Below are 27,748 nucleotides of genomic sequence, written 5' to 3'. Positions count from 1 at the left end.
TTTTTTTTTTTTTTTTTTTTTTTTTGTCTTTTTCTTTTTCTTTTTTTTTTTCTTTTCTAATTCCCTGAAAGAGATTGGCAAGGAGGGTATGTTCAGAGCTGATGCTATCAGAGGAGCTTTCCTGTCTCTGGAGATCAACGGAGAGCTCTCCTGAAGAAACTTGCACCTTCCCTAGGAATTTACTGCTTCACGGCAAAAATTCGGAAAGCATTTCCATCTGAAGGACTCCTCAAGCTGGAAAAAAAGAAAAGAAAATGCAATGAACCAAACATAGCATGGTAACTACAGGACGTGTGGTGCAAAAGACCTGCAGTCACCTCTGAATTTCTTTGAGGTGCACTGATTCAGTCCCAGCAGGAGCTGCCGCAGGCAGGAGAAAGACAAAGGGTGAGAAAGAAGAGGCAGAAATCTGTCTGTTCACATCTGGTTTATGGTTTCAACAAAAAAAAAAAAAAAAAAAAAAAAAAAAAACCTACATTCAAATGCCCACAAAATGGGCTGGGAAGCAAACAGCTCTCTTACAATGCTAGCTTTTATCTGGGGATCATTACAATGCCTATGGTTTGTGCATAAAGAGAAACATGTTTCACCAAAAGCAGTAGTCAATTAGGCTGGCAGGTTCCCAAGACTCATCTGGCCCATCTCCATGTGCCAGCAGTGGGAGCAAAGAGGCAACCAATATGTATTTTCATTTTCCATCTTCAGAGTTGCCCCCCAATAGATAGAGCAAAGGTTTGCTTGTGTTCTTGCCCCTGCTGTGCTGCACAGTTCCAGCAGAAAGGCAAAATGCCTTACTTCCTGCAAAGTGCATGTACTAACAAAGCTGAAGATTCAGAAGATCTTCCCTTGTACAAAAGTAGATCTTGCCCAGTAGGCAAACCTGTCCACTACCTTTTTGGATGCATATCTTTACCAAATCTTATATCCTACATCCTGAAGTACCAAGTTCTCACCTTGATCTTTGAAATGATTCTACCATCCTGTGGGTTTCACAGCATGGAGGTGCTCCTTATCACTGATTGGAAATAACACTTTCCAAATCTTCATACTCATCCCTACTGCTAGAGCATCTTTGGTTTCCCTCACCTCCCAAATCACAGCTGGTGCTCACATGATGTGTCACTGCTAAAGGGAGAGTCCACTCTTAGTTTTGCCAGAGCTTTTCGTGCAAGCAAGAAGTTCTCTGTTAGTGTAAAAGATAAGCAAAAGAAGGACAAAGGTGGAAGAAAATTCATAGTAACTGTAGTTTTTGTGATGTAAATGCACACTGAAAGCAAATCTGCCAGACTGCAGATCTGATGATCAAAATGCTGATCCTGGTAGCTAAACTCATATCTTATGCCTAATGCTTTCCTGTCTCAGCTTTTCTGCTTTGGCTTTTCTTTTCTGAGATGCTACACAGCACTTTGTGGTATTCATTGTTAGAATAAAAATACCAAACTTGTTCAGATTGCTTATGATTAATAAAAGAGGAACCACACAGTGCAGTCAGAACCACGACGAAAACACACAACAGTGGCAGAAGTTATGTTTACAAAGACAGAGAAATCAGCACCATCACATCAATGTGTGAAAAAGTGCATCACAAAATGAACCAGAAATAGAAAATGAGAAAGGACTGAAAGAGTTACAGTGACATAGCTGTGATCTCTCTGGAGGTGCAGAGTTTTGGAGGCATTGATTTAACATTTTTCACCCTAACAACATGGTTAGACCAGAATAAGCTCTGAAAAATTACAAGGGTAGAAAATCCATCTTCAAAACCTGCCTGATCATCTCTGTAGGTGTTAATTTAGTCATCCTGCTTTTGGTGAGAATTAAGGAAATTAATTAACACGTCCCACAAATCAGAGCTCAATGCAGATCAAAGCACTACCCAGGCTGAACACTGCAGAAACACCCATGTTTATCTTTCAGATAAACAGGTTTGGAAACTTTCTTCTTCAGAATTTACCTCGTAAGCATTGTCCAATACTAACTGCTGGACTAATTACGACAGTGAATCTTAATGATATGGCAAGATGTATAAACAGTGTTGCATCCTTAAATTAAAAATTTCTTAACAGTATTTCACACCCTTCACACTGATCTGAGAGCAGTCTTTCACTTGTGGAAGGTGAGGGCAGGACAACACGCTCTATTTGCTTGAAATATCTTGAAATTCACAGTGATGCTCCTAAGCCGTGTTTCCACCCCACCAGCTTTGCTGGCTGTTATCTGCTGACTTTGACATAAAATTGAACGTACAATCGAATGCACCATTGAGAATAAGAGAAAAGTGTAAAGAAAAATGTCCCACCTCTCAGACTGGACTCCATTCTTTAAGGATCCGACGTAACTTTTCTTCTTTTCTACAGGCATCACATCCACAAAGCCACCTTCTTCATCTGCAATGATTCCTGCGTGCACTGCGCTTTTGCAGATACTGGAGCTCTGAAATATATGCCAGCATTTTCACTTACAAAAATCTGTGTTTTACATCTGGAGATTTACCTTCCTCATTAATATCATTTGTAAGAGGAGAATAAAAAAAGAGCGGAGCCAAAAAAGCTATGAAACAATTCTGTCATTCTTAGGGATGGCCATGGGCCAGATCTTGTGGGTCCAGGTCTCAAATGCAGAAGTGAAATGGCTGCAAGAAGATCCAGCACTGCTGCAGAGGACAAACAGCTGTTCCTGCAGCAAAGCTGTGCCTGGGACACTGTCCAGGGCCAAAGCTGACTCAAGGGCAGATTTCCAGCCAGTGACTTTTTTGTCTGTACCGGAGAAACCACAGTGGTGAGACCTCTTTCCTATTGACCAGCCACCTTGGCACAGCTTATTCACCAGGTCTCTTGAAAAGTAGACGCTCTTCTTGCATTAAGCTCAGTGACCTCAAATTATCCCAGGGAATTCATGTTCTTCTTTCTAGGAAAAACAGAATGGCTGCACCCACAGACACGTAGGCTTTGGGTACCTGGATAGCCCCATTAGTTGTGTAGCCTGGTGTCCCAGTGTCCCACTGGTTGGATAAACCATTGTCCCACAAGGCTACACTGAGCTCAGGGGGATGTTAACACACCCCTGATGAAAAGATTAAGATTTCTCCATCACACTGTTCTCCTCAATGTGCAGAGTCAGAAGAGTAGGAGGAATACAAAACATGAACAAAAGATGACTAAGTTCCCAAAGCATCCAGGAAACAGAGCAAAAGCAGAGGAGGTTTAGGCATAGTATAAAACTTGGCTATCAACTCTCTAAAGGATTTACATACAGCAAGCTGGAGCAACGACAAACAAAAATCAGCTTTGCACAGGGAACTGCAGCAGGTGAAAATCCCAACTCCATAAACTCTCTGATGGCTAAAAACCGAACTACCACAAAACCAGTGCCAAGGGCAAACCTTCCCATCGTTTATGTACAATACAGATCGTTCCTTCTTGCAGCCATATATGGCAGGTTTGCCTTGTCCCCTATATATTTATCACTTTGGATAGCCTATCTCCTGGCAGATCCCCGAGTTTTGAGTGCCAATTTGGTATTTTACTTCTATAAATGGGCAAGGGAACACTCTGTTTAGAAGATACGCTGCAAATTTGCCCAAGTATGCAGTGGGAAATCTGCAAATCTAAAATCGGCTCATAAAATTAAGCTGTCCTGAATCAATTTGCAACACTCTCCACTGGGAGATATCCTAAACGACGTACTTCTGTTTTTTTCCAGGACTTGCTGTTCTGCTGCTTGCTCAAAGCTTTGACCAAAAGGCTTTTTATTGCATTCCCAAATCCTCCTCTTATCACTCTGTTGGATCACTGTCCTTTTCCATCCCAGTCCAAGTTTTGCTTTGATGCATTGCACACAGAGCTTTTGGAAGATGAGTCATTACGAGAATAAAGGTTTTTCCCCTCAAAGACAGAAGTACGACAACAGCACAGACAACGCGATGGCTTTCCATGGCGTGGCCCCCTTTACATCTTCATCAACACCATGCAGGTCTCCTGGGATGCTCTGAGATCTTTTCCCGCTGAAGTGGACTCTGAAGCACCCACCATAAAATGACAATACTTCTTTATAGTGGGCCATTAGCAAGAGACTAAGACTGTGACTTCACCCATAATTTCCTCATTAGTGGGACTGGTTTAATCATTAAGTTCCTATCTCAAGAGGGTTGAGCCACCCAGCTTGGTTAGCACGGGTGATAAACATCTCCTTTGTTATGTAAGCCATTAATCCAGCTAATTGCCACAGAGTTGTGGATAAAGGGCCTTATCTGAAGAGCAGAGAGCCGTTTTCCCTCCCAGATCCATAGGGCTCCTGTGCAGAGATGAGGAGATGTTGCACTCCAGAGTCAGGCAGAATGACCAGCGACAGTGTCTTGCAGAAATTAAAAGCTCTTCTATAGCCCTGACAAAGCTCCCTAGGTGTTCACACAGCTTCCAGCATCTCCTTAGAACTGGGCAGCTCTTCAGCACAACCTCATGCTGATAGACACTTCTGTCCTTTCTCCCCCAGTTTTCTAACTTAGAAGCCTCACCATGAGGTTGACCATGCATGGTCATAGAATGGCATGGCTTGGAAGGGAACTGAAAAGTCATCCAGTTCCAACCCCCCTGCCATGGGCGGTGTTTCCAACCACTGGATGCTAAGAGGCACTGGATGCTAAGAGGCCAGAGAGCACCTGGAAGAGCACTGATCAGAGGCAGTGCAAAGCACATCGTTTTCTTTTAGATAACTCATTTAATTTGACTCAACTGGAGCACAATTTCCCCAGGGCCATGAAGGTGCCACTCCAGATGTGCACATTTGCGGCCCTGGAGACAAGCACTTGTCCCACCCAGCTCACTGTCTGGTTTAATTACATCTCAGCCAGGGCTGGGGTAAACTCACAGCATCCCTGCCTGGAGAGCATCCTGCTATACCTGCACACAGTGGCAAAAGACTCGGCCCAAATTTCCCCTGCTTCTTTCTCTGGATAGCTTTCCAGCCTGAGCACTTAGCAGTGTCCACACCTCCCACCTTTTGCAATACACCTTTTACACCACCCTCAAACTCCTTTCTCCTATTGGCTTATTTTTTCCATTTTTCTACTCATTCACCTGAAATCCAAAAGTCCTTTCCTCTTTATACCCACAGCACACTATTAGCACAGGAGCCCAGAAAAAAAAAAAAAAGGTTAACCAAGCCCTCTAAGGAGTGACCAAATAGTCTTTCTCTTCCTCTGTTGTTTTTTTTTTTTTTACACATCCCCATATCATGGTCCATGACCCAGTTTATGAATCCCCAAGGGGACGGTAGGAAATGGAACTTGGGCTTCATTGAAGGCCACTAATCCTTTTGCGTCAGCACAGATCAGGAAGAAATGCTTGGATGCTGGTCCTCACCTAAAACCCTGTCATTGCAAGCCCTGTTCAGGGGTAATCTGAGGTAGTGAAAGAAAGAGACAACTATTTCCCATTTCCTGCAGGCCAGAGCATGCGAGGAGGGGTAGGGCAACAACTGTACAATGGTTTTCCATGTGAGCAGAACAGTTTGTGCAGCTTGAGTAGAATAAAAAAAAAACACATTTTCCCCTAATTATTGTATGATTTCCATAGGAAGTAGTTCTCAGGAATGTGCACAGCTCCACGTTCACCCCACATAGGGAATGTAGGAGCTCACTGGGACCCACGATCGGCCCCAAAGCACACTCTTGAGGCCAGACACCAGCCAGGGAGAGCTGGCGTTTCCAAAGGCAATCTTAAGCAGGAAAAAAAAAAAAAAAGAGGCACCCGCAGATGGAAAAATGTTGAAACCCAGTTTTTAGAGGCCTAATATTAAGAGATTTCAAGAAAATGACTCTCTGCCTAGTTTTAGCATCAAGTCTCTGCTCATCCCCATGATCAGAGTTTAGAAAAACAAACCAATAAAACCAACTTGCATGCTTTCTTTCCACTGCTCCGTGCTGTGTTCTGACTACTCAAAAACACTGTTCAGCTCCCAGAAAGAGGACAGGAGGGGGAAGATGGACTATTTTTGCCAACAACATACCGTGGCTGAGTATGTAGGGTATATAATATAAGCCCATATGATATAATACCCTATGGTATTTATCTGTAGGTCTCTAAACACTTCAGCAAGACAAGACAAATACTACCACCATTTCACATCCATCACTCCCCAGTCACAGAGAGGTTAAATGACTCATCAAATCCCAGAAGAAGTCATTGACAAACACTGGAAGGGATCCCCAAGCTTTTCTGGTGCCATTTCTTCCTTCATGCACGTTGACCCCATGCCCACACTGTGATAACCACAACGAGTTTTGTTGCAGAATAACCCCTCCTCAGACATCGCATCACACAGTGCCATCAAGGAAAGGAGCATACTCACATCTGCATAAATGTTTGTGCCAAAAACCGGTGCCCAGTAGGATGGCTCATCTTTACAGTGGGCTGGACAATAAATCCTAGAAAACAATTTATTCAGATTTATTCAGGCTCAACAGGAAAGCAAGCTGCATTCTTAGGAGATTTCAAGTGCCTGCATCTGGTCTGCAGGTGGCAACAGTGAATCTAATTATTGGCTCCCCTCAGATGACTTTTGGTAGGTAGTGTAGAGCTTCAAATGGAGGGCATTTGAGCAGTAAAAGAGGGATTCATCTTCCATGGCATTTTCAAAGTGGAGTTCTTACAATTCCCAGACCCTTCCTGACTCATCTGGCCAAAAAACCTCCACTCTTGTTGGCTCTCAGATTGGGGATCTCAGCAGCCCTGCTCCCCCTACCACCTCTCCTTCTCCCAAGCAGGGTGGGTTGCAATGGGACACAGGCTTGCTCACAGCACACACTTACCTTGGGCAATGGGTCGCAGGCTTTTTGAACTGGCACAGTTCAGCTACTGTGGTGTAGCAATCCAGTGTCTGTGCTGTGGAAATAAATACAAAGAGGTAAAATCACTAGGCCTAGTAGCCAAATCAAAATTATGATTCTTTGAAGAAGGGAGATTCACTCAAAAATATACAGAACCTGGGGACATCTAAAAGTAGAACTCTACTGTATTTGTTTACGTACTCATCATAAGAAATTTTTGTAATTATGATGGGTCACACCTACTAACCCATTTCATACATATTTTGTGATTCATTATGCCTTTCCTTACACTTATTACATTAAATACTTTATTTTTTTTTTTTTCCCCAGTTTTTATACACGATTCACATATTAGACTCAGGCTTTCTTATAAGGAAGGCTTATCTTCTATCATATTACTATCAATATCTCACCACATTGCAGCTAATGTTTGGATCTGACCATGATCCATCACCAGAAAATGCTGTTGGAAACGGCCAGTTATGACCATTTCCTGCACCTTCCTTCCTCTTAGATTCCTACAGAAATTTTTAATATGTAATGGTGGAATTGCCCATAAAGGGTGATGGATCATTACCCTTCTGGGGTTTAGCTGTGGTATGGGGCCATTTCACATGATCACTTAAAATGAAGAAGAGAACTGCATGAATGATATCTTCAAGCACTTCATAAAACTCCAGCAACAACAATTTCCTCTCAACTTGACAAACTCCACACTTACTTGCGACTTTGGAAACCATGAATGCATTGGAAGGTTTATTTTTCCTGCAAAACAAGCAGGGAACAGTATTAAAAATACACAACATAAATTTACTTGAATCACTGTGAATATATATGAGTAACAAAGAACATTTGCTTGTATTGAAAGCAAATACAGAAACTTGTTCCCAAAGGTCTAACCTGAAAGATTCCACACCATTCCTGGTAGACTTCACAAAGGCCGGCGTCCTCCCCTTCCTTGTAATATCAACAAGTCCTCCCTTGTTGTCCAGGATGCCATAGTGAATTGCAGCCCGACATATGCTTGATGACTGAGAAGAGCACAGCAAATAATATATGAATTAAATCTCATTCACAGAGCAGCACTGACCAACCGCTCTGCAAAGCATGAAGAAACAAATCACCAAATGCCAAATAGAAAATAACCTGATACAACTCTTTGGAATCTGGTTGTTAAATCTTACTTTCCTGACACAACCTTCATCTATTCCTATTATTACTATTATTTAAGCACAGCTTGGGTGGATGACAAAATATTTTTAAGTAAAAAACCGTACACTTAGATATAATTTAGAAGAAAAGCAGCACTGGAAATTCACAACCAGTATGAAATTTTTCCACTTCTCAACAGAACATTCAAACTCAAGATATTTCTGCTAAAACCACTTGCAGGAGGAGGATATCTGCAATCACACAAGTTGCAGGGCAAAAATATGACTTGTAGTCACAACCCAACGGCGAGAATGGGGAAAGCAACCATAAAATGCATAAATAGCCTTTTATATTCACAACCTTCCTTTGCTCCAAAAGTAGTTTTGATGGGAAAACAGTGCCAGCTCAAGATCCAGCAAATCAACCCAGAATATTTCATTGTTTCAGTGTTTGTAGTGTGAAGTTTCTGTTCAGACTGACCACACTAAAAGAGACCCTTAGAAGAGCCTCCTAGTGATCCCTATCCATCACTTCCCAGAGCTTTTATTGTAAAGGGCATTTATGACAGAATCAAGACTGGAATCACTTTGCCTTTCCAGACAGCTTCTTTTTTCATCACTAAGATGAGGAAAATACAGATAGTCTTTATTAACACCCAAATTATAGCAGCACAACCGGAGAATACAAAAAGCCAAATTACATCAAAATCATTGGCATTTCCCGTTTCTGTTATTACCACTAACTTCCCACAGATTACATCTATAAGCTTTTTTAAAAGTACTTACACTCTCATAATAAAATGTTCCAAAGATCTTTCCCTTACTGTACAAGCAGCCAGCTGGGCACAGATACCTAGTGAAGATATATATCTTTGAGGGTGGCGAGAAAACAATTCAAGAAAAACAGACTTTGATTCTATTTCATTTAATAGTCATTCCATTCATTTCACGTAACTCTTCCATTTAAAAACAAGATTGCAAAATAACTACATTTTAGAACAGTTTCTCCACCCTCCTTAAAAAACCCGACCAATATTTAGATTCTGTGGATTTGGTTTTTCTCCAAGTGATAAACTGTCCCGTTCTTTGCAGAAACCTTAACCAGAAGTTCTCGACTGCCTGGGAGGGGACGAGCCATGAATTATTGGTCTGGCTTAGACAGCAGTGGAACGCACAAGAAAGGTTCAGAAGAGATTCTGCCAACATTTATTAAATGATTTTGGACACCTGGAACTGTGGGTCATGATGGCTGCAGAAAAAACTGAGTCACTTTGCAGCTAGGCTTGGCTGAGGGCTTTATATTTAAAAAAAAAAAAAAAAAAAAATTAAGGCTTTTTTCAAAGAGATCTATTTAGTTACAAAAATAAATGTAGTATAGGCTACGTCTTGTTTGCATGGACCTCAACATTTTTAGCCCATTTTTTCCTGCGCTGCTCCAATAGGTATCAATAAAACATTACCTGTTGCATGTTGAGCCTCTGCATTTGTCTCTCATCTTGGTCTCACAGGTGATGACTTGTGCTGGGGGAAAAAAAAAAAACACAAAAATTTAAATTAAAAACAAACAAACAAACAAAAAACACAGTGCCAATTAAAAACATTATGTTGTAAGAGGAAAGAGCCCACCACATCCTGCTTTGGGCACCATGCACCTTTCCAAGAAGTCTTTGGTGTAGCAAGGTTAAATCTTAACAGCCTAGAGCTGTTGATGCCTTTGATCTAGTTACCTAAAACAGGTGTTTTTGGGAGTATTAACAGCAAAGAAACATTTGACAGCCAAAGGCTGATTTACAGCCTGAATTCTGCAGACACTGCTTTTCATTCTCCATTTAATTACAGACTCTCCAGATGCTGGTGGGTAAACTTGAAAAGGATGCATTTGCTTGTCTCACCTTGTTTTCAGAATGACTGGTTTGATGAACTGAACACGACTAAGTACTACCAACAGAGCATATCACTGCAGAAATCACAGAATGGCTTGGGTTGGAAGGCACCTCAAAGATCATCTGGTTCCAACCCCTGTCACAAAAAGTCTTTACAAGCAAGAAATAGAAAGGAAACCAACTAAAATCCCCAGAAAACTGCAAAAAGGGTAAATGCTGAATACACAAAATTGTAAATGAGGAATGAAACCAGTGCCTCCTAAATCGACTACTGATATGAAGACATCAATACTTTCTTTAGATGCTCCATCCCTGAAGGTGTTCAAGGCTGGGTTGGATGGGGCTATGGGCTATCTGAGGTGCAATCTGATTTGGTGGTTGGCAACCCAGCCCACGTCCAAGGGTCAGAGCTGGGTGGCCTTTGAGATCCCTTCCAACCCAACCATTCTGTGGTTCTGGGATCCTTCAAGAGCAGATGAGTATTGCACATTGATGTGCAGGTGGCTTTTCAATGTTTTGCTGCTTACTTCTGAAAGAACAAAACCAAGAGACTGCCTTACTCATGTAGGAGCTGGAGGTGGTTTTCTTGGGCTTGATGGTTTTGCTGGGCTCATTCTCTGGAGGATGGAACCACACAGGCTTGTGCTCTGCGAGCTGTGGGGTTTCCACTTCGTTGGTCTCATCCGTCTCAGTGATGTAGGGGTCTTCATAACGATAATCTTGTTAGCAAGGAGAAATTATAAAAAATAACTGCAGTGTTCACATCAAGTGGGAAATAAGATTTCTCTATCAGAATGGAGCTTCAGCCAGTCCTCCAGTGAAGCACAGCTCCTGCATGACCCCCACTGAGTCCCAGCTCAGTTGTCCACGGTGCCTCCATCACTCTCAGATCTCACCCCCCCCCTATAGTGCCCCCATCTTTCACAGCCTCCCACTGCATAACCAACTGCCTGCTGTTGCAGCCCAGCGAGAGGATTTGGGAAATGAAGCCAGAAGAATTCATTCCACTTGGCCATTCCTCTGCAAAACCTTATGCTGTTTTCATTCTCATCAGTGAGGAAGGGGATGATGCAAAGAAATAGATAACGAGGCTCCCAACACTGCACTGACGTGACCCACTCCAGTTCCCATCTGAACCCCAACGACCCCCAGCCCCAGGTAGAAAGAAATGAATGCAGAAAAATAATCCTCTGCTCTGGGCAAGCCTCCCAAGCATGGAGCTGCCTGCTTCTAAAATCCCAGCTCTTCATGAAGGAAAACACATGGCAAGAAAAAAAAAAAAAAAAAAAAAAAAAAAAGCCCCTGATGCATGACCCCAGAAAATCCCACTTGCTCTGAGAGCAGCGCTGCTTCACTGGAGATTTCCCAGCAGCAATAATATTTTTCACTCCGTGTCTATCGACCACTATTCCAACAGAGCTCCTCCTCTCCTCCCAGAGACACGAATCGCTGTGTTTGATTTGCAGCCGTGAAAACCAAAGTGAGGAAAAAAAGTAGGGAAAAAAAAATAAAATAGAAAAGGGAATCGCTCGTCCCTGGCCAGGACCTGCCCACCCACGTCGCCTCCAGTAAGCGCTGGTGGAACATTCCCTTCCCAAACAAACCCTGTGAGGATGGGAGCGCTTCTGCCCACAGCCTGCCAGCCCCAAGCCCTGCCCCAGTTCCAAGCCAAACCCATGCAGCTCCTCCATCCTGCAGTCGCTCACATTTTCACATTGAATCCGGGCAAATCAGAGCCTTTCAGTTGATGATCTACCATTACACCACGATGCCTAGTTTTTGAAGGTGGGTAATTAAAAGCCACGACTGCTCCTAATGAAATGTTTCCAGGTGAAAGCTGGCTCCTGCACAGCACCCTGAGCCCCAGCCCCACGTACCTTTGTAGCAGAGGTTGTTCTGGCACCCACCCCCGTAGCTGGGGGGGCACTCAGAGCAGGGGCGGCCGTTCTTGTATGGGGCTTCTCCAATCCAGTTGCCTCTGCAAGCACAGGAGCAATGCATGCTCATCAGATAGCCCTCCAAGCCCCACATTCTTCAGCCACTGACACTAAGGGCATGGGGAAAACGGGTGTTCTCCATGCATAGATAAGTGTGGAAAAGACAGCTTGTCCCCTTTTCCATCCAACACTTGCTTTCAGCAATCCTGTCCGTCCAAGATACCAATCTCCCATCAATATCTGTAGCCCCCATGCAGCAGCACAGGCCAGGGAGGAGCACAACTCTTGCCATTGAGGAGCTGCTCCATTTTCCATCTGGAACCATCCCCAAGAGCAAGGTGCACAAATCCACACCTCACCCCCTGCACAACTGCACGAGTCTGAGGAGCAGAGCAGCACTGCACCTTCCTTTTTGCCCGGCCCTGCAAACAATTTTTCCTCTGAGGCTGCAGAAACATCATCCCAGTCTGGAGCAAAAGAGCAAAGAGCAACCAAACAGCCCAGCAAAGCCTTGTGAGGAAAACGGTCTTCCTCATTTCACCTTCAAGATGATGGTTTTAGGAGTTCCCTCTAATGAATAGTGTGAAATATCACCTTTAAACTCCACTGTGAATACTGTGATTTAGTAAGCAGACGTAGCTCAGCAGATTACTGCTTTTTCTCAAGGAAGTACCCAATAACAGAAGCCCTCCTTGGCCCTCAGTGTTGCAAGCATTAGGGGCTGAGGAGGTTAATGGAGCTGGAGCTCAGGCTGTGCCTCTCAACCTTTTGGTTATTGCTCTTTCAGCCGTCTCCACCTATAAGGCTAGATGAGGACAATGCACACAGATGCCAGAGAGAAGAGATTAAGCAAAAATGGCAGAGAGAGAGTATTTTTCCATCCAGCAGGATGGCGTGCAGTGCATTGCAACTTGCAATGGGAATTCTGCAGGAGACAGTGGGATTCCATGCGAGGAGCAGGTTGCTGAATCCCAAACCGCCCAGCAGCATCGGTAGCCAACGTGGGGAGGAGGTTTCAGCAACACACCCACGGGCACAGCCTGGCTTGTGCTGCGAGCTCTGGCTTTGGCTGCTAGCCCTATCTCACACACCTTTTATCTCAGCATCATTCTGCCTTATGACTTCCAGTGGCTCTGAGCCACACACAGCAATTTCCCTATTCTTTTTTTTTTTTTTGGTAAGTTTTAAACTGTAAGCAACCCTACTATTCCTTCTGTAGCTGGGGCACAGAGGCCGCTGCTGGAAGGACGGGCAGCAGCATTAATCAGCCCCATCCCTTCCAGCTGCTGAGCCTCGCCTGGCAGCAAGCTCCACTCCAACCTCGCCATCTCCTGCTCTCCTTGCCATGGCAGCAACATCAAAGCTCCAGCCTGGCCCCAGCCCCTCCTTCACTTTTCCAGGCAATGCTCAGCAATGTTGAACCAGCTCCGTGCTGCAGTCTAAAGTAAAAATTTAAAGCCACAAACACCAGTCTAGACTGCCTGAAATCTCTTCCCCAGATCCTGGGCTAGTTAAGTAACCTTCCAGCACAGGGTCTGGGAAAGCAGCAGGGCCCAGCCCATCCGCCTTACTTGGGCGAGTAATTGCAGACCAGGTAGACGGCGTTCTCCCAGATCTCTCCCCAGACATTCATCTGCTTGCAGACGTTCACAGCACAGCCAATCTTGTTTGTTGTGGCCCAGACTATCTGCAAGGACAACGTGCTTATTGAGAACCCGCGAGACACGGGCACGTGTTGCAGTGACACAGGATGCAGAGGGGATGTGGAGTATGGATACAAATACATCTCTTTTACCTGAGTGTAATGCGTGCACATGGGGCCTGTGCATTTATCTGGGCACCATGGGTTGCACTCATGTGGGTACGGGTACGAGTAATCCTTGACTTCATCATACCAGGATTGGACATGGAAAGCAGGAGAGCGATACCTGGAGGAGCAAAGCACAGGCATGGCTGAGAACACCCACCCCTCAAGTTATCACCAGCCCCTTTGTCATCCAACAGCACTTGTGCACTCCTGGCTTATTGCAAGGCAGCATCTCAGTTTTTAACACAAGCTTCGTGAATTTTATACTACGGTTTCTTAAGGCAAGTTTGTCTCATTGAGAAGGTGTTGCTTAAAAAACTCAGTAACGTGGGGAAAAAAAAACAACATCTCAGTGAAAATGTTAAAGATGATTTCTTCCCCAAAACTCACAGCTCGGTCTGACTTTCTGTATTATTTATAGGTTTGACATGTCCTTCAAACACCGCTGACCTGAGATGTCCTCCTGCCTTTTCCACCCAACTACATAAAACTTCTCGTTTGGCAGAGAGCTGTGTTTTGAAAGTAAACAGAAGTGAAGGTTTGCCAAACAGCTTCACCTGAAAGCCACCATGTACCGACTTCACCACCAGGCCATTTGCTATATCTGGATGTCCACTAGCAGTTCCTACTGTAAGACCTTTGACAGGAAGCAAGCTTTTCCCCCTCCCATCAAACCAAAGGGTAGTGCAGAGCACTTGGGGCTCTGCACGTGCTCCCCACCTTATTGCAGCTATTTCTTCATGCAGCAAGCTCCTGCGTGTGCTGCATGTACTTGGTGCAAACTATGCACAATGCTTTGCAATCTGAGGCAGCACTGATGTTGCTTGTGCTGTTCAGGAGAGCATGAATGGTGTTAAAATTATCTGGAGAAATGCGTTGGCATTTTGTATGCTATGTACACAGTGAGCAAGCAGAGCAATCTGCAAATTCAGTCTCGAAGGAGAAGAGCATTTCAAACACTTTTTATTGCTTTCATCAGCTCACATGAAGCAGGCAGCCAGCAATACAAATGATATCATTACCAACTGTAGTTTGCTCTTCCAGCCAACTCTTCATTAAAAATCATTCATTATAAGTGTTTTAAAAACACGAATCTCGTGATGTCATTAAGTGAATACTTTCCGAATTCTATTTTACAAAAGAGGAAATTGAGGCAATCAAGTTAAGGCCCGTTCCTGAAAGCGCTGAGATAAAACTGATTTCTTTTTCCTCCCAGTGATTGCAGTGGGAGCAAGATTGGATCTACCACCATCAATAACCCATAGCAATCTTGAGCTTCTGTGGGACAGCCAAGAACAGCCTGATCTTTTGATTTTGTTTCCAATGGATTAACCACTCAACTTTCCAATCATTATTTAATTCTGCCAATACAAACGAGCCTGATATTTTTCATATCAGGCCAATTTCACACCAGCAAATTTCCATTACTTTCAACCAAGTTGTACCTGATATACAATAGCATAACTTGTTGATCCATTAAAGTTTCCATGCACATACAAAATGTTTGCTTTACAAAGTAGGCTTGGCCTATAAAGACTTAATGACAGGGGCGTAACAATAAGCAAATTTCGCTGTAGGATGAGGAAGCAAATCCCTTTGTAAGTCTTAACTTCATCTTTCCCAGACAGATTAACAAGTCTAGATTCAAAACCTTCCCCAGGAAGATGAAAAAAATAAATAAATGTGCAAAGTGGTTTCAATAAAGACAAATAAAGAGCTGAGCAAATATTTATAGAAAATACAGCAAGAGAAAAATGGAAAGATTTAGATGAGTTCTCAACCAGCAGCAGTGGCTATTAGCGAGGAGTTTCCCAGCTCTTACCTGCCCCAGTGAACTGCCAGGTTCTGACCAATGGATCTGATGAGGGCACTGGGCCCATGGTCCCAGATGCACTGCTGAGCCCAGGCGTGGGCTGATCTTTCCAGCTCATCGTCCCAAGTCTACAGGAAGGAAAAGAACAGGTCAGTTCATCCTCTTAAGAACATTAGATTGAGAGAGTCAACCAGCAGCAATGAGTAGGGAAGGTGAGACTGAAGTACAGCTCATCCCTGGTGCCCAGCCTTGCGATGTCAGCACATTTCAGTGATGTACTCACACCTAAGAACACGTTTTTAAAGACAGCTGCCTACCACAGAAGCACAGGGCTCTACGGGGCCTCTTACTTTTCCTCCTCAACGACATGCTCCTTAGGAAGTACTCTGCATAAGTCAACGTAACAAATAGCTCTGGCAAGACCTCAAGAACTCAACTAGACAATCCACCCTAAAATACAGCGAGACATTCTTGGCGCATGGTTTTCTAACCCAGTCAAAAAATACAGAAATAAATAATCGGACATTCTAGTGTTTTCCTCATGGCACCCATATTTGACATCCGCAAGATTTACAGCACAAAGTGCCTCAGTGTATGATTTTCCATCTGTTAGCCATAACACTGGGACGTTTCCTTGCTCTCCACCCCCTGGGACTCCAACAGTGAATGTGCTCCTGCTCCCCACTACGGACACAGCCCATACCCCTGAACAAGGGATGAGCACATAGCTGCTGTGCCAGCATGGGGCTGAACCTCTTGCTCCTATCTCCTCCACCCCTAGTAACTTTTGAGCCAACCGATGGATGCAGCCAAACTCAGAGGTGGCAAAATCCCCAAATTCCTAAGCCAGGATCACCCTCATTAAAACTGACATCAGGTTAGAACTGACAAATCCCACTGAAGCTCCCACTGAGGAAAAGGCCTCAGACGTCACTGAGTATCACCCAGTTACATGCCAAACGAGAGCTCAGATGCTATCCAACAGCAAATACGAAAGCAGTCTCCCTTGGCTTCATTATCCAGGAGTGCATTTGTTTTAGAGGCCAGACTTGCTGGATCTGGTAGACAATGCTCTGAATTCATTGTGTGATCTCTGACAGCTGCTCTATTCAAAGCAGTCCTAGGAGGATAATTTGTTGGGGTTAAAATATCATTGCACATTCCTACATATAAAACCAAAAGGAAGAGAGACCATTCAGCTCCAGGGCCAGATTACAACCCCTTCAGATGCTGCAACCAGCTGATCCTTTCCAGTTCCACCTTCTTGCATAAGAAAAGCAACTTCTCATCTCAGCCATATGAAAGGAGCTATCAGAAACCACTGGGAAGGCATTTAGGTTCTCTAACATTTGAAAAATATTGAGTGTTTATACTAAGCAAGCATCGAGCACAGTCTCGGGCAGTTCCAACTGGGATGGGGAATGATAGGAAATTGTTTGTCTCCTGGAGCTCGGTGTGCTACACCATCTGCAGAAGGTAAAGTTGAGCTCACTGAACAAAGCTAACAGAACCTCTGAGACGAGCTTATCATTAAGCCTCCTCAGCAAACTGAATTCCAGCAACATCCAGAGCTGCTCTGAGCTCAGCAGCTTGGCTTTGAACTCAGCAGCGGCCAAGCAAATTCTGCAAAACCCCTTGTGGACACAGCTCCGACAGTGGGAATGGAACCATTTTCCATCTCAGCCCTCCAACTCCTTGAAGGTGTATGAGATCCGACCCACCGCATCCACATTTCCAAACCTCTGTTTGGAGCAGACTATTGCAATTGTGCCCAGACACACAGCCTTTTGTGGTCTCCCACTTTGTGCAACAGGCAATGGCCGGCCACAGTCCGCCTTCCCATCCAACACACAAGCCACAGAAACTCTCCCAAGACGTTACACGCTGCTGGGACTTCAGACTTTCTAGCAGAGCCCTATTCCCTGCAGCCACAAAGGCGGAGGCTTCCAAGTCTCCTAATTTAACGCAGAGACTTTATGAGCAATAGGCTATTAAGTGGAAATTGATGTGAACATATGTTACATCTTCCTTTGATGCCTATGAGTAGAATAAATGAGGTTAGACAAAAGACACTCAACAGGCAATCGGGAGGGAGCTACAGTTTTGCATGGCTTTGTGCTTGGTGAGTAGGGAAGCTCATTTCTGCAGGCGTCAGATTACAAAGCCATCCCATTTAAATTAGAGCTGTTATTTGCTTATTTCTTCTCAGACGTGAATGCGGTCGGGAGCCTGGAATAATTTCAGAGCTTAATAAACATTAAAAAAAAAAATAATAATAATAATAAAAAAAAGATTTCAGACTTTTCCAGCTACACTTGCAGGAATTCTTTATGCCAATATTCAAAGCAGTATCTATGAAGAACACCAAAGCCAGAGGAACTGTTTGTTCTACACTCAGTTTCTTATACCCCTTCTGCAACAATCTGGCAAAGCAGCTTCTCACTTTTTGGGGAACAAGGTTGCATTCAAATTCTTCCCTTTTTCCACTTAGGCTTTCTGCTATCAGACCACTCTGATCACAAGCAGCTCCCTTGTTTTGAAGACACCCACCAAGCCCATTACTGACTTCTCAAGCAGGGGTTTCTAAGAGCCTGTCGGTACACAAGATCCAAGTGATTTAGTACATGGATTGTCCTTATTCCTGCAGATCTGAAGCTGACTTTCAAAATCTGGTATGCACCATACGCGTAAAATATATACATTGCATCCATATCTTATAGTGCAATAATCCTATAATGCAATTTAAAGCCTCTACCCTACTGTTAAGAGGAAGAACGAATACCCTGTATACAAAGAACTCTTTTTCTTCCAGCAGTCTGTACTGAGAACAATTTTGTTTTAACCATCTGTCTTTGGGCCTCCACAAGAGGAAAGATTTCTGCCTTTCATCACTGCTGAAAGCCATCTGAAAAGGTCAGGGTGTCTTAGGAACTGTTGCGTTCTTTCTACTCCGGTTTCATTAACAAGGAGTTTGCTACGGTCCTGGCTCCTGCACACCATTCTTGCATACTCCAAAGCCACAATGGAAGAGTTGCTCATAGAGCTGCTGTAGGGTTTGAGCAACTGCACTGGGAAGATAAACACTGCTCACGCCTGGCCCATGACAAAGTCTGTATTTCAGTTTCCATCAAGGCTGAGTACATGTGCTGGCTGTAAATTAACTATGCAAACCCAGCAGCAAAACTGTTTCTTTCTCCACTCCTCCTTTATCCTATCTGCATATGCAGTAACTCTTTTGATCCCCGGGTGAGTCATGGGAGTTACTGTGCATTGCTTCCTTACTAATAGCCTCCTCTGACTGAAGCTCACCGAGCAGTAGAAAAATAGATCTTGTTCCTGGTTTATATTAGCTCCCTTTGTCACTTAAATACATCAGATACAGAACTGGGACATTCACAAAGCAGCATTTGGAGACTGACAGGCAGTTCTACTTCGTTATCTGCAAATTAGAGCAGCATGTCTCCTGTGACGCTCCACACTGGCTCCAAAGGGAAAGAGAAAAGTTTATATACAGTGCTAAAGACAGACCATCCTCTTAAACAAGTTCAAATGAGAAATGTCCTACGCAGAACAAAGGATTAAAGTGAAATTCACATTCAGAATACACGCTGCATTTCCAAGTAACGTTGGGTAAACACGATGACATGAAAGACTGATTATAGCCTTTCCAAGGAGCACCGCCGTATACCCAGCTTCTTTCTTCGCAGCATATAGGGCCCTTTCATTTGCCCTCAATCGGCCATGAAGCCACTAGAAAAGCACACTGAGCAAAGACAAACATAAAAGCGCGACCGCGCTGCGAGCGTAAATAGCAGTCGGCCAGTGTGCAGCCCGCAACTGCAGCCCTCTCAGATCCTCCGAGCCAACCAAAACACGCTTGGCTTTCTCATGCCTCGTGTTTACTCTCTGGAAATTAATCAAATCACCTCTTCTCTGGCAGCATCCTTTGGGCTGCCTGCTGGAGGATGGGCGCCTGTGGAGGAGGAGAGGCACAAGGCAGCGGTTCTTAGAAAGACATTTGATTTCTGACATGGGATGGAGCACCAGCGGTGCAACTGCTCAGGAGAAGCCACTGAAGAACAATCATCCTTCCCTACTGCCCTCTGCTCGCTCTTCTCTTTTCCTTTTCCCTACAGTCACTACAGGGAGAATTTTCCATTTGCAGTATTCATTTCAGCGCAGCTGGCAAGGGACTTCACATTACAAGTGCTATTTCTCCTACCCTTTTAAACGCGGTCTTAACAAATCATTACTCATCCAATCTGTCAGCAGGAGCGCATGGCTGAAGTCAGGCTAGCTTCAGTCATAACTATATTTGCACATTGGGAAAAGGCGCACACAAAAAAAGAAAATTATTTGCCTACATCATTTTCTGGCCCCACAGTATTTGGAGGGCTTGTCTAAAATAGCTCAAAGTAGGGTCTCTGGCATCAGGTGAGAAAAAACTATTCATCTGAATTGTTGACGGTAAAGGCATGTTTCATACCAATACTTCTAAGTTCTCCCTCTGAAGTGGGAGAATCCATTGACCAAACTTTTATTTTGGTTTCTTGAGCTACAGAAAGCCAATAGTGCTGACCCATCCACATCTCAACTCCCCAGAGCCGTGCCAGCAACTTCCAGGGACTGAGCTCTGCAGATGGAGACAAATAGGAATCACAGAAATGAATGATCAGAGGGATTGGGTTGGAAAGGACCTAAAGACCACATCCTTTAAGCACTGCTGTCCTGAGAGCTGAGCAGATCCCCAGCAGTGTCATGGACGTGCCATCCCAGAACACCAGTCACAACGATATGAAAGCTCTAACAGGGAAAACACGGGTTAAATCGTAGGGAAAAAAACATGCTTTTATGACATTAAGGTAATGGAAGAACCTGCTGAGGCAAGCTGTGGAATTGCCATCACTGGAGATGTGTCCAGGGCTGGGCCAGACGTTAGTTTATGAATAATGGAACCAGTCCCGAAAATATGCAGCGGATGGACGAGATGACCCTATTGCTGCCTGTTCCAAGCAAAACAACCCAATGATCTAAAGCATCGCTCACTCTGGAATGAAGCAGCACCAGGAAACCTCTCGAGAAAAGCTAGCTTCAGAGGAAATTCTGCACCTCTTGCACTATGACCAAAAAAAAAAAAAAAGTAGTAGAAATAAAGCCAGGCATCAGAAGCTGTACTCACCATGTATTCCATATTGGAGGCTGATGGATACACTTGACCTCTTAATTTATTGTGGAGCATCAGTATCTCCTGTCGGTCTGAAAACAAAATGGCTCTCTTGGATCTGGAGTGAGCTTCCCCATCCTGATATTTGCTCAAAATGCTCTCCAGGTGACTCGAGTTGGGCAAGATAAAGCAGTGGGCTGCATTTGCCAGGAGCAGAACACATCCGAGAGGCAGGATCCAAGGCAGGGCAGGATCCATGGCTCTTCTACAGCGGGCAGAAATAGAATGAAGGCAGCAGAAGAGTTTCCTTTCAGGGTCTCCAGTGGCTCAGCACAGATCTGGACGTGGGGGAGAAACAGGCAGCGTGAACAGAAGATCTTGGTATGATCCCCACTGAAGAAGCCACACAACACAGATTTTTGCTTTAAAAAGATGCATAAAGTGTTGTCATTCTCTTCAAGGACCAGTGGAACAGAGCACCAACGTGGGTGATGGGAATTCAGTTTCTTTCCCCAGTGGTGTTGGGTTGGGAGCATTGCTTGGGAAGCACTCAGGCACGGTGCTGGGCACTCATCCACAAAAAGCAGTGGGGAGCACCCAGCAAAGCCCATCTGTGACCCTCTGCAGACGCAAAAAGGAGATGTTTGAAGCTATTTCCCCCGAGAGCAGTTGTAAAAGAGGAGAACAGATCTGAATACAAGGGAAAGTATAATTCCCAGGGAGGCGGATCGCCGAGGTCAGAGAGCAGCAGGAGCTATTTGAAGGCCCTGCTCTGCCAATAGACTGCAGCCGAGCAGCTGCCAGACCTCGAGCAAGCGGCTGTTTATGCGAAATGTCATCGTAACTCCAAATGCTCACAGTTCCTGCTGACAAATGACGCACCGAGGTGCTCGCTGACGCTGCTGTAGAGCATTACAGCAGGTGGGAGCATGGCCAGAGGGTGAGCTATGGTGTGGTGAAAAGCAGACGGAGCACCCAGCATCTCCCAAGCAGGAGATTAGGCGTTCCTAGGGCTGACCTGCTCAGTTTGATGGCTGTGTTTCATTCCCATCCACTTTCTGGCAAGAATGTTGGATCTGTGAGGCTCCACCTGCCATTTCCCATTAATTCCTCCCTTCCTCTCCCTCCCTTACCCACATTCTGTCCAATGAAGCTTGCGCAGCTAGGCTGGCTTTATTCAGATTGCAGGCAATTCAGAGAGGAGAGCATGGGCTGCTGTATGGCTCTGTGGCCTCTTTAGGAGGGGATCTAAGAGCCTCCAGAACAGAGTTAGAATCATGGAATCATTAGTCTGGAAAAGATCTTTAAGATCATGTAATCCAACCCCAACCCATCCCCACCATGCCCACTAACCATGTCTCTTAGTGCCACATCTCCACACTGAACACCTCCAGGGATGATGGTGCACCACTTCCCTGGGCAGTCTGTGCTGATCCTCACTGCTCTGAGAATAAATTTTTCCAAATATCCAAACCTTATTGTCCACAAGAGGCAATAAGTACCTATGCAGACTGTGAGCACAGCATCCCTCTCCTTCAGGCTAAAGTTTGGAAGAAAGCTTCCTTATCTCTGCCTTTACATCAGGATTTGGTTTTGATAACGCCATTACAAAGATGCTGAGAGTGTACCCAGATCATCAGGATCTATCAGAAAAGCTTCAACCCAGTGACACGCGGCTGAACACAGTCCCAAATCCCCTCCTCCCCACAACCAACAGCATCCACAAAGCAGAGCAGCTTTGCTCAGGTGGAGAAACTCTACAGTCATCCAGAAGCCCTGAAAATATGCAGGACGTCTTCACCAAAGAGCAGAAGTCTCTGTTCAGAGCTTTTGGCCGTAATAAGGCAGAATGAAAACCAGCTTCTATCAGCCTGTCTGCAGGCAGAGCATTAAGCCCTTGCCGTGGTAGAACAACATAGGAATATATTTACTAAGTTTAGGTAACAGCTGATTGCCGTTTCCTGCAGAGCAAGCCCAACACATGCTCCTTGTCCCCAGGCACATCTAAAGACTGGGACGTTTGGTGGCCTGGGGGCAACCCCAGCTTTAAACTCATTCCTGTCCCAGCCTTGAGTGCTGCCTTCCCCCGACTTTCTAACAGCGGGGCAGCAGAGCCGTCGCTTTGCTAGACTGTCTGACCCAAATCCCAGCAACAGTTCCTACTTTGAGGCACTTCCCTAAGAGTTTAAAAATAGATGCTCTGCCACCACCGTTTACAATGCAGCCATTTAGCACCGGCGATTTTCCCTGCAGCCTGCCCTGTAGGTAGAGCAAGAGGGAACAGACAGCCAACATATGCTGCTGCTGTACCCCTTCACTTGGCCGGGTGCCCTCAGCTAAACAGGAGCCTGTACCCACCACCCATCTAAGGCAAACACTGAACTTACAGAAAGGGCAGCCTGGAAAGCCAGCTGCTGCTCCATCGCAGAGCTCCAGGACCGAGCCAACATGGCTGGGTTTGACCGGAGCTTTGCAACAAACAGTGCATTATTCCTGGTGATGTTCTTCCCTGTATCTTGCTTTGCACCTTCCCAAAAAGGGGTCATTTGAGCAGCCTTATTCACTCTGGGTGTTCAAGACAATTCCCGTGCTTTGGCTGCAGGTGAGGAGCAAGGAACATCCAAGGGGATGGTGAGGTGATGAGAGCAAAGAGAATCATGGAATAATGAAGGTTTGAAAAGACCCCTAAGATCCCCAAGTCCAATCCCAACCCCCCCCCCCCCTCCCATGACCACTGACCATGTCCCTCAGTGCCACATCTCCACAGTTCTGAAACACCTCCGAGCCTGTGACTCCACCACACCCCGGGCAGCCCGTGCCAATGCCCAACCACTCATTTGGAAAAGTAATTTTTCCTAATATCCAACCTGAAAGAGCCGCAGTGCCAAAGGTTAACTGAAAGCAGCAGAGAGATGCTCACATTTCATTGAGTTCAGACATCCATCTGCTCACACCCCCCTCCCCACTCCGACAGCCTCATGCCCAGGTGCAACCAAACACTGGGCCATGTGTCAGAGCTCAGCCAGCCCAGTGCTGGGCAAAGGCTCCAGTCTGCACTAGTAACTCCTCATTAGGGAAGATGAAAAGCATATTTTGCCTTTGGGATGAGATTTGACATTTTTGGGGGAAAATGTTCAGCTGACAGTCAGCTGAGCGAGGCTCTGCTGTTATTTTCAAGGTTTTAGGAGCAGTGTTATGCTTCCCTTCAACTGCACCAGGCTCCTGATGCTGGTGCCAGGGACACATCTGGGAGTGCTCAGAAATGGGTGAGTCGGCAGAAAGCAGCTCCCAAATACTTTGCAAGGCAAATCCAAGCTGGGACAGCAGGAGCTTCTGCTGGGCTCCGAGGAAGTGAAAAAGCAGCACTGGACTTTGGAAAAGAGTATTTATAGAAAGCTATTTCCCCAGCTCAGAGCTGGAGCTGCATGTCACAGGGAACAGAGGAGCTGGGGGCTGGCAGAAGTGCTGCCTTCTGCCTTTCATTACGTCCTTGCCTCACCGTCACACAGCTATTGATCTTCAGCTGCCTCCTGGGGAGCACACAAGTGGGTTCTGCTCCTCCATATGGGAAACACATGCAGTCAAAGCATCCCGAGAGCTGGGAGTGATGTGTGGGACAGGCTGATGCTGCAGTGAAACACAAGGGCTAGCACCAAAAGCAGCAAATGGGGGTTCTGCCTGGGGTCAAACTGATCCCTGTACAAAAAATTCAAGTGAGGAAGCCACAATAGAATCATAGAATAACCTGGGTTGGAAGGGACCCATAAATCCAACTCCTAATGCACTTCATGCAGGAACTGAGATGCACACATTTAATGCTTTACAGAACGACCCCAGCTTCAAAAGAAGAGGGGGACGACAAGATCCTTGGATTCAGCATCCTCAAGGCCACATGGAAACATCTGGCTCTGACACTGCAGTCCACTCCCATGCAGCCCCAGTGGCTGAGATTCTGTGCAAAACCACATGAAAAACCCACTAGAAACAGACACACCATGTGACAACACCGTGAAATTCCTTCTAGATGGGACTTCAGAGCCACACCAACTCCAGCTCCCTGGAACAGAATGGATGTGCCTATGGGCAGCCAATTAATTCATCATCCCTTATGTTGGTCAGTTTCCCCTCTACACGAACCCTTCCCATTCATTAGAGATAAATGCACATCAGTCCTTCATCACCCTTTGCAAATCATACACTCAGATAGCTTGATGGAGAAGTTACTCACACTGTGCCAATTTGACTGCATAGAGACCCTCCTTGCATCCAAACACTCACCCCAAACCACAATTCAGATGCGTGCAAACTCACCTTGCTGAGCACTTCTTAGGAAGCAGTCACTCCTCCAAGCTTGCTGCTGGGAAATAAATTATATAGCTGCAATATTTCAGCGAGGAGGGGGAAAGGATGCAGGGAGCCCGGGGAGGCGTGGGGACGCGAGGTCTCGGCTCAGCAGCGAGCACGAACTGCGGTCTCGCAGAGCTCCCCAGTGGTATTTATGCTCTCCAGGCAAAGAGGACACAACTCTGGATCATCCCGTTTGGCAATCGGCCTGTAAAACAGAAGGGGAAAAAAAAAAATAGAAAAAAAAAGGAGGCAGGAGTAGAGGAGTGTCGCTTTGCATCGCACCGCTGTTGGAAGAAACTCATTGGGGCGAGGAAAATTAGGACCGTCCTCCCAAAGGCTGTAACACAACACCCAGCAAAAAGAGGAGGAGGAGGCAGCAGCCCCATATAAACGGGGTTACGCTCATTCTCTCTTCAAGCAGCTTGCAGGCAAAGCTGCTGCCCAGCCCTGCTCTCTGCCACGGGTATTCAGTGGTGATGAGCTTAGGGGAAAAAAAAAAAAAAGAACACCCAGATTAGGGTTTTTTTTTGCATGGGACAGAAGCCAGCTTCGTCCTCTCGGCTGCTGGCTCAGCAATTCCCAGCACTCCATGGGAAAAGCCCAGCCATGCCCCAGCCAGGCAGCATCACTCCTTTTCTTCCCCAATTGGGCATCCGCTGAGCAAAGGCAGATTTCTATCCCTCTGAGGTCCGTTTCCAGAGCTCACCCAGCACTGACGTTCCTTGCACACAAATGCAGCTGTCAGCAGGAAAAGCAGGAGCAAGCAAAGCATAGTGCAAGCTCACCTCTGCTGCAGGACACCCCAAGAGCCCAGCCAGTCCAAGATCAGCCTCCCAGCATGATCCTTCCCTGCGGTGTCAGCCCACATGCACTGTTGAAACGTGGTTTTATACTCTGAGAAAGGAAATGACTGAGCAAAAGATCTTATTTTTTTTTTTTTTTTTTTTTTTTTTTTTTTTTTTTTAATCAGACAAACAGGAAAAGCAAAGTGGTACCCTGAGTAATTACATAAGTGCATCACAGCACTCCGTGCAGCAGAGTGAGGTGGGATGCTACCACGACAGCACCCAGTCCTTCCTGCATGGTTCTTGGGGATAGAGAGTCCTTCCATTCTTCTAAACAACAAATTATTTCTTTATGCAAAACAGCAGCCAATCTGATGTACAGTTTACGGGCTTCCAAGATTTTGCCACTAAGCACAGTTGTTTATCAAAGCTGCTCATTATCACATGAGCAAAGCAGAACGCCCCCCAAAATGGAGCCACATCCACGCCACCGCTGCTGATTTCATCTCATGCACCGTCGTCCCAAGAACTTCTGCAGAAGCAGCAGCAGATTCTCATTGCTTGGGGATCTTCAGCACTGGGTCGTGGCTTTTTTTACCCCCAGTGCAGCTGGGTCATAGAATCACTGATGGAAAGGATTTCTGAGATCACCAATTGCACCCCACCATGCCCACTCACCATGTCAGTACCGTATCGCTCACACACATCCCAGTGTCCCCACTCAGTACAACACCAGACCCCTGCTCTTGCTCTCACAAACGTATTTACTGAGAGTATTTCAGCACAAATTATGAACCGACAGCACACGCTCCATCAATCCCAACAGGCGACTCGGTGCCATTTGGGCAGCTCTCTCCTGTAAGGTTGAGATGCTGTCCCAACTGTGGGCCGTTCTAAGGACAAAACAGGGCTTTGCTTTGACATCTCTGCATCCTCCTGCTGCTCTCTTGCTGCTCCAGCAGTGCTGACTCACGGCCTCTGGAGGTGCTTCTCACCGTGCTTGCCAGAAAGTTGAGTTGCTCATTTAACCTCTCACATAGCAGCAACACAAATTATTTCCAGCTCTCTCAGGAATGCGGTTTTTTGTCATCTCCACAAACGTTCCTATCGGAAATTATTCATACAATCATGAAGGCTGGAAAAGACCTCTGCTATCACCAACACACCCCACACTGCCCACGTCCCTCAGTGCCACATCCCCACGTGCACAGACATTGACTCCATTGCTCCCTGGGCAGCTGTACCACTGCATCACCGCTCTTCCAGGCTAAGAAATTGTTCCTAATATCCAACACAAACCTCTCCCAACCCAATTTGAGGCCTTCACAGTTCTCACCCATCCTATGTCTATTTTCCATCAGCCCCGCTGATGCCCAGCAGCATTCAGGTATGAGCACAGCTCTAAACGAGGCTTTCATTCATCCCATTTTGTTACAAGTCAGCACTTTCGGGTCCTACATTCAACCAAAGCCAAAACAATCAGAAGTTACTTTCAGTCACTCAGCATTATTACGGCCTTGATTATAACGTCTCGGTTTCATGTGTGGTAAAAGCCACATAAAGCAGGCTGTACATAAGTATATATTAGGAGAAGATGCTTTTAATGCAATATCCAATGAATAGGGAGGAACACAGATTTCACTATTCGCCCCTAATTGAACACGCAGACAGCACGTCTTTGTTTTCAACCTAAATCCCCCTTTATTTCTTATTCCAATATGAGCTCAGCAATACCAGGACTGCAGCAAAGCGAAGAATGGGGAATAGACTCAAAGCCACGGCACTGACCTGCAACATCTGGCTCCAGCACTGAAGGGTGCAGTGAGATAACACAGCTGGAGCAAAGCAGGGATAAGAGAAAACATCTCGAGACTCGAATCTTCAAACCCTGTGCTACACAGCCAATGGTCAAACAAAAACGTCAGTCAGCAAGACGAAGAAACAAGCAGAAAAGCCACAAAAAGTTGATTGCTGAATGTGGGGGGCCAGCTTTCTTTTCGTTCCCCCCCCTCCCCCCCTTTTCTCTTTCTTTTGT

The 27,748-nt window shown here is 45.5% G+C and overlaps 1 protein-coding gene and 1 long non-coding RNA gene across 2 annotated transcripts in view; both read right to left on the bottom strand.

The window, feature by feature from the left end:
• Positions 1-7: 7 nt before the first annotated feature.
• CRISPLD2 (cysteine rich secretory protein LCCL domain containing 2) lies at positions 8-25,353 on the bottom strand. Its single transcript, XM_042821740.1, has 15 exons — positions 24,893-25,353; positions 20,597-20,919; positions 15,427-15,545; positions 13,593-13,725; positions 13,369-13,484; positions 11,738-11,838; positions 10,421-10,579; positions 9,438-9,498; positions 8,764-8,830; positions 7,727-7,857; positions 7,548-7,591; positions 6,809-6,881; positions 6,349-6,424; positions 2,300-2,433; positions 8-234 (listed from the first exon to the last, which is right to left on the bottom strand). Exons 2-15 carry the CDS (start codon positions 20,837-20,839, stop codon positions 180-182), a joined length of 1,512 nt encoding a protein of 503 aa, XP_042677674.1. The 5' UTR covers positions 20,840-20,919; positions 24,893-25,353; the 3' UTR covers positions 8-179.
• A 1,106-nt stretch (positions 25,354-26,459) lies between these two features.
• The window catches only part of LOC122161937, a 1,923-nt gene continuing 634 nt past the window's right edge, over positions 26,460-27,748 (bottom strand). The window contains exons 2-3 of the long non-coding RNA XR_006169354.1: positions 27,502-27,606; positions 26,460-26,817 (exon numbers count right to left, since the gene is read on the bottom strand). This is a non-coding gene — a long non-coding RNA (uncharacterized LOC122161937). The remainder of the gene's footprint in view (positions 26,818-27,501; positions 27,607-27,748) is intronic.

The sequence above is a fragment of the Centrocercus urophasianus genome, unplaced genomic scaffold (assembly GCF_019232065.1).
Source record: "Centrocercus urophasianus isolate 14NV4802_14NV808 unplaced genomic scaffold, USGS_Curo_1.0 seq_2, whole genome shotgun sequence".
Classification (NCBI taxonomy): domain Eukaryota; kingdom Metazoa; phylum Chordata; class Aves; order Galliformes; family Phasianidae; genus Centrocercus; species Centrocercus urophasianus.
This window is presented reverse-complemented; position numbering and strand designations above follow the sequence as displayed.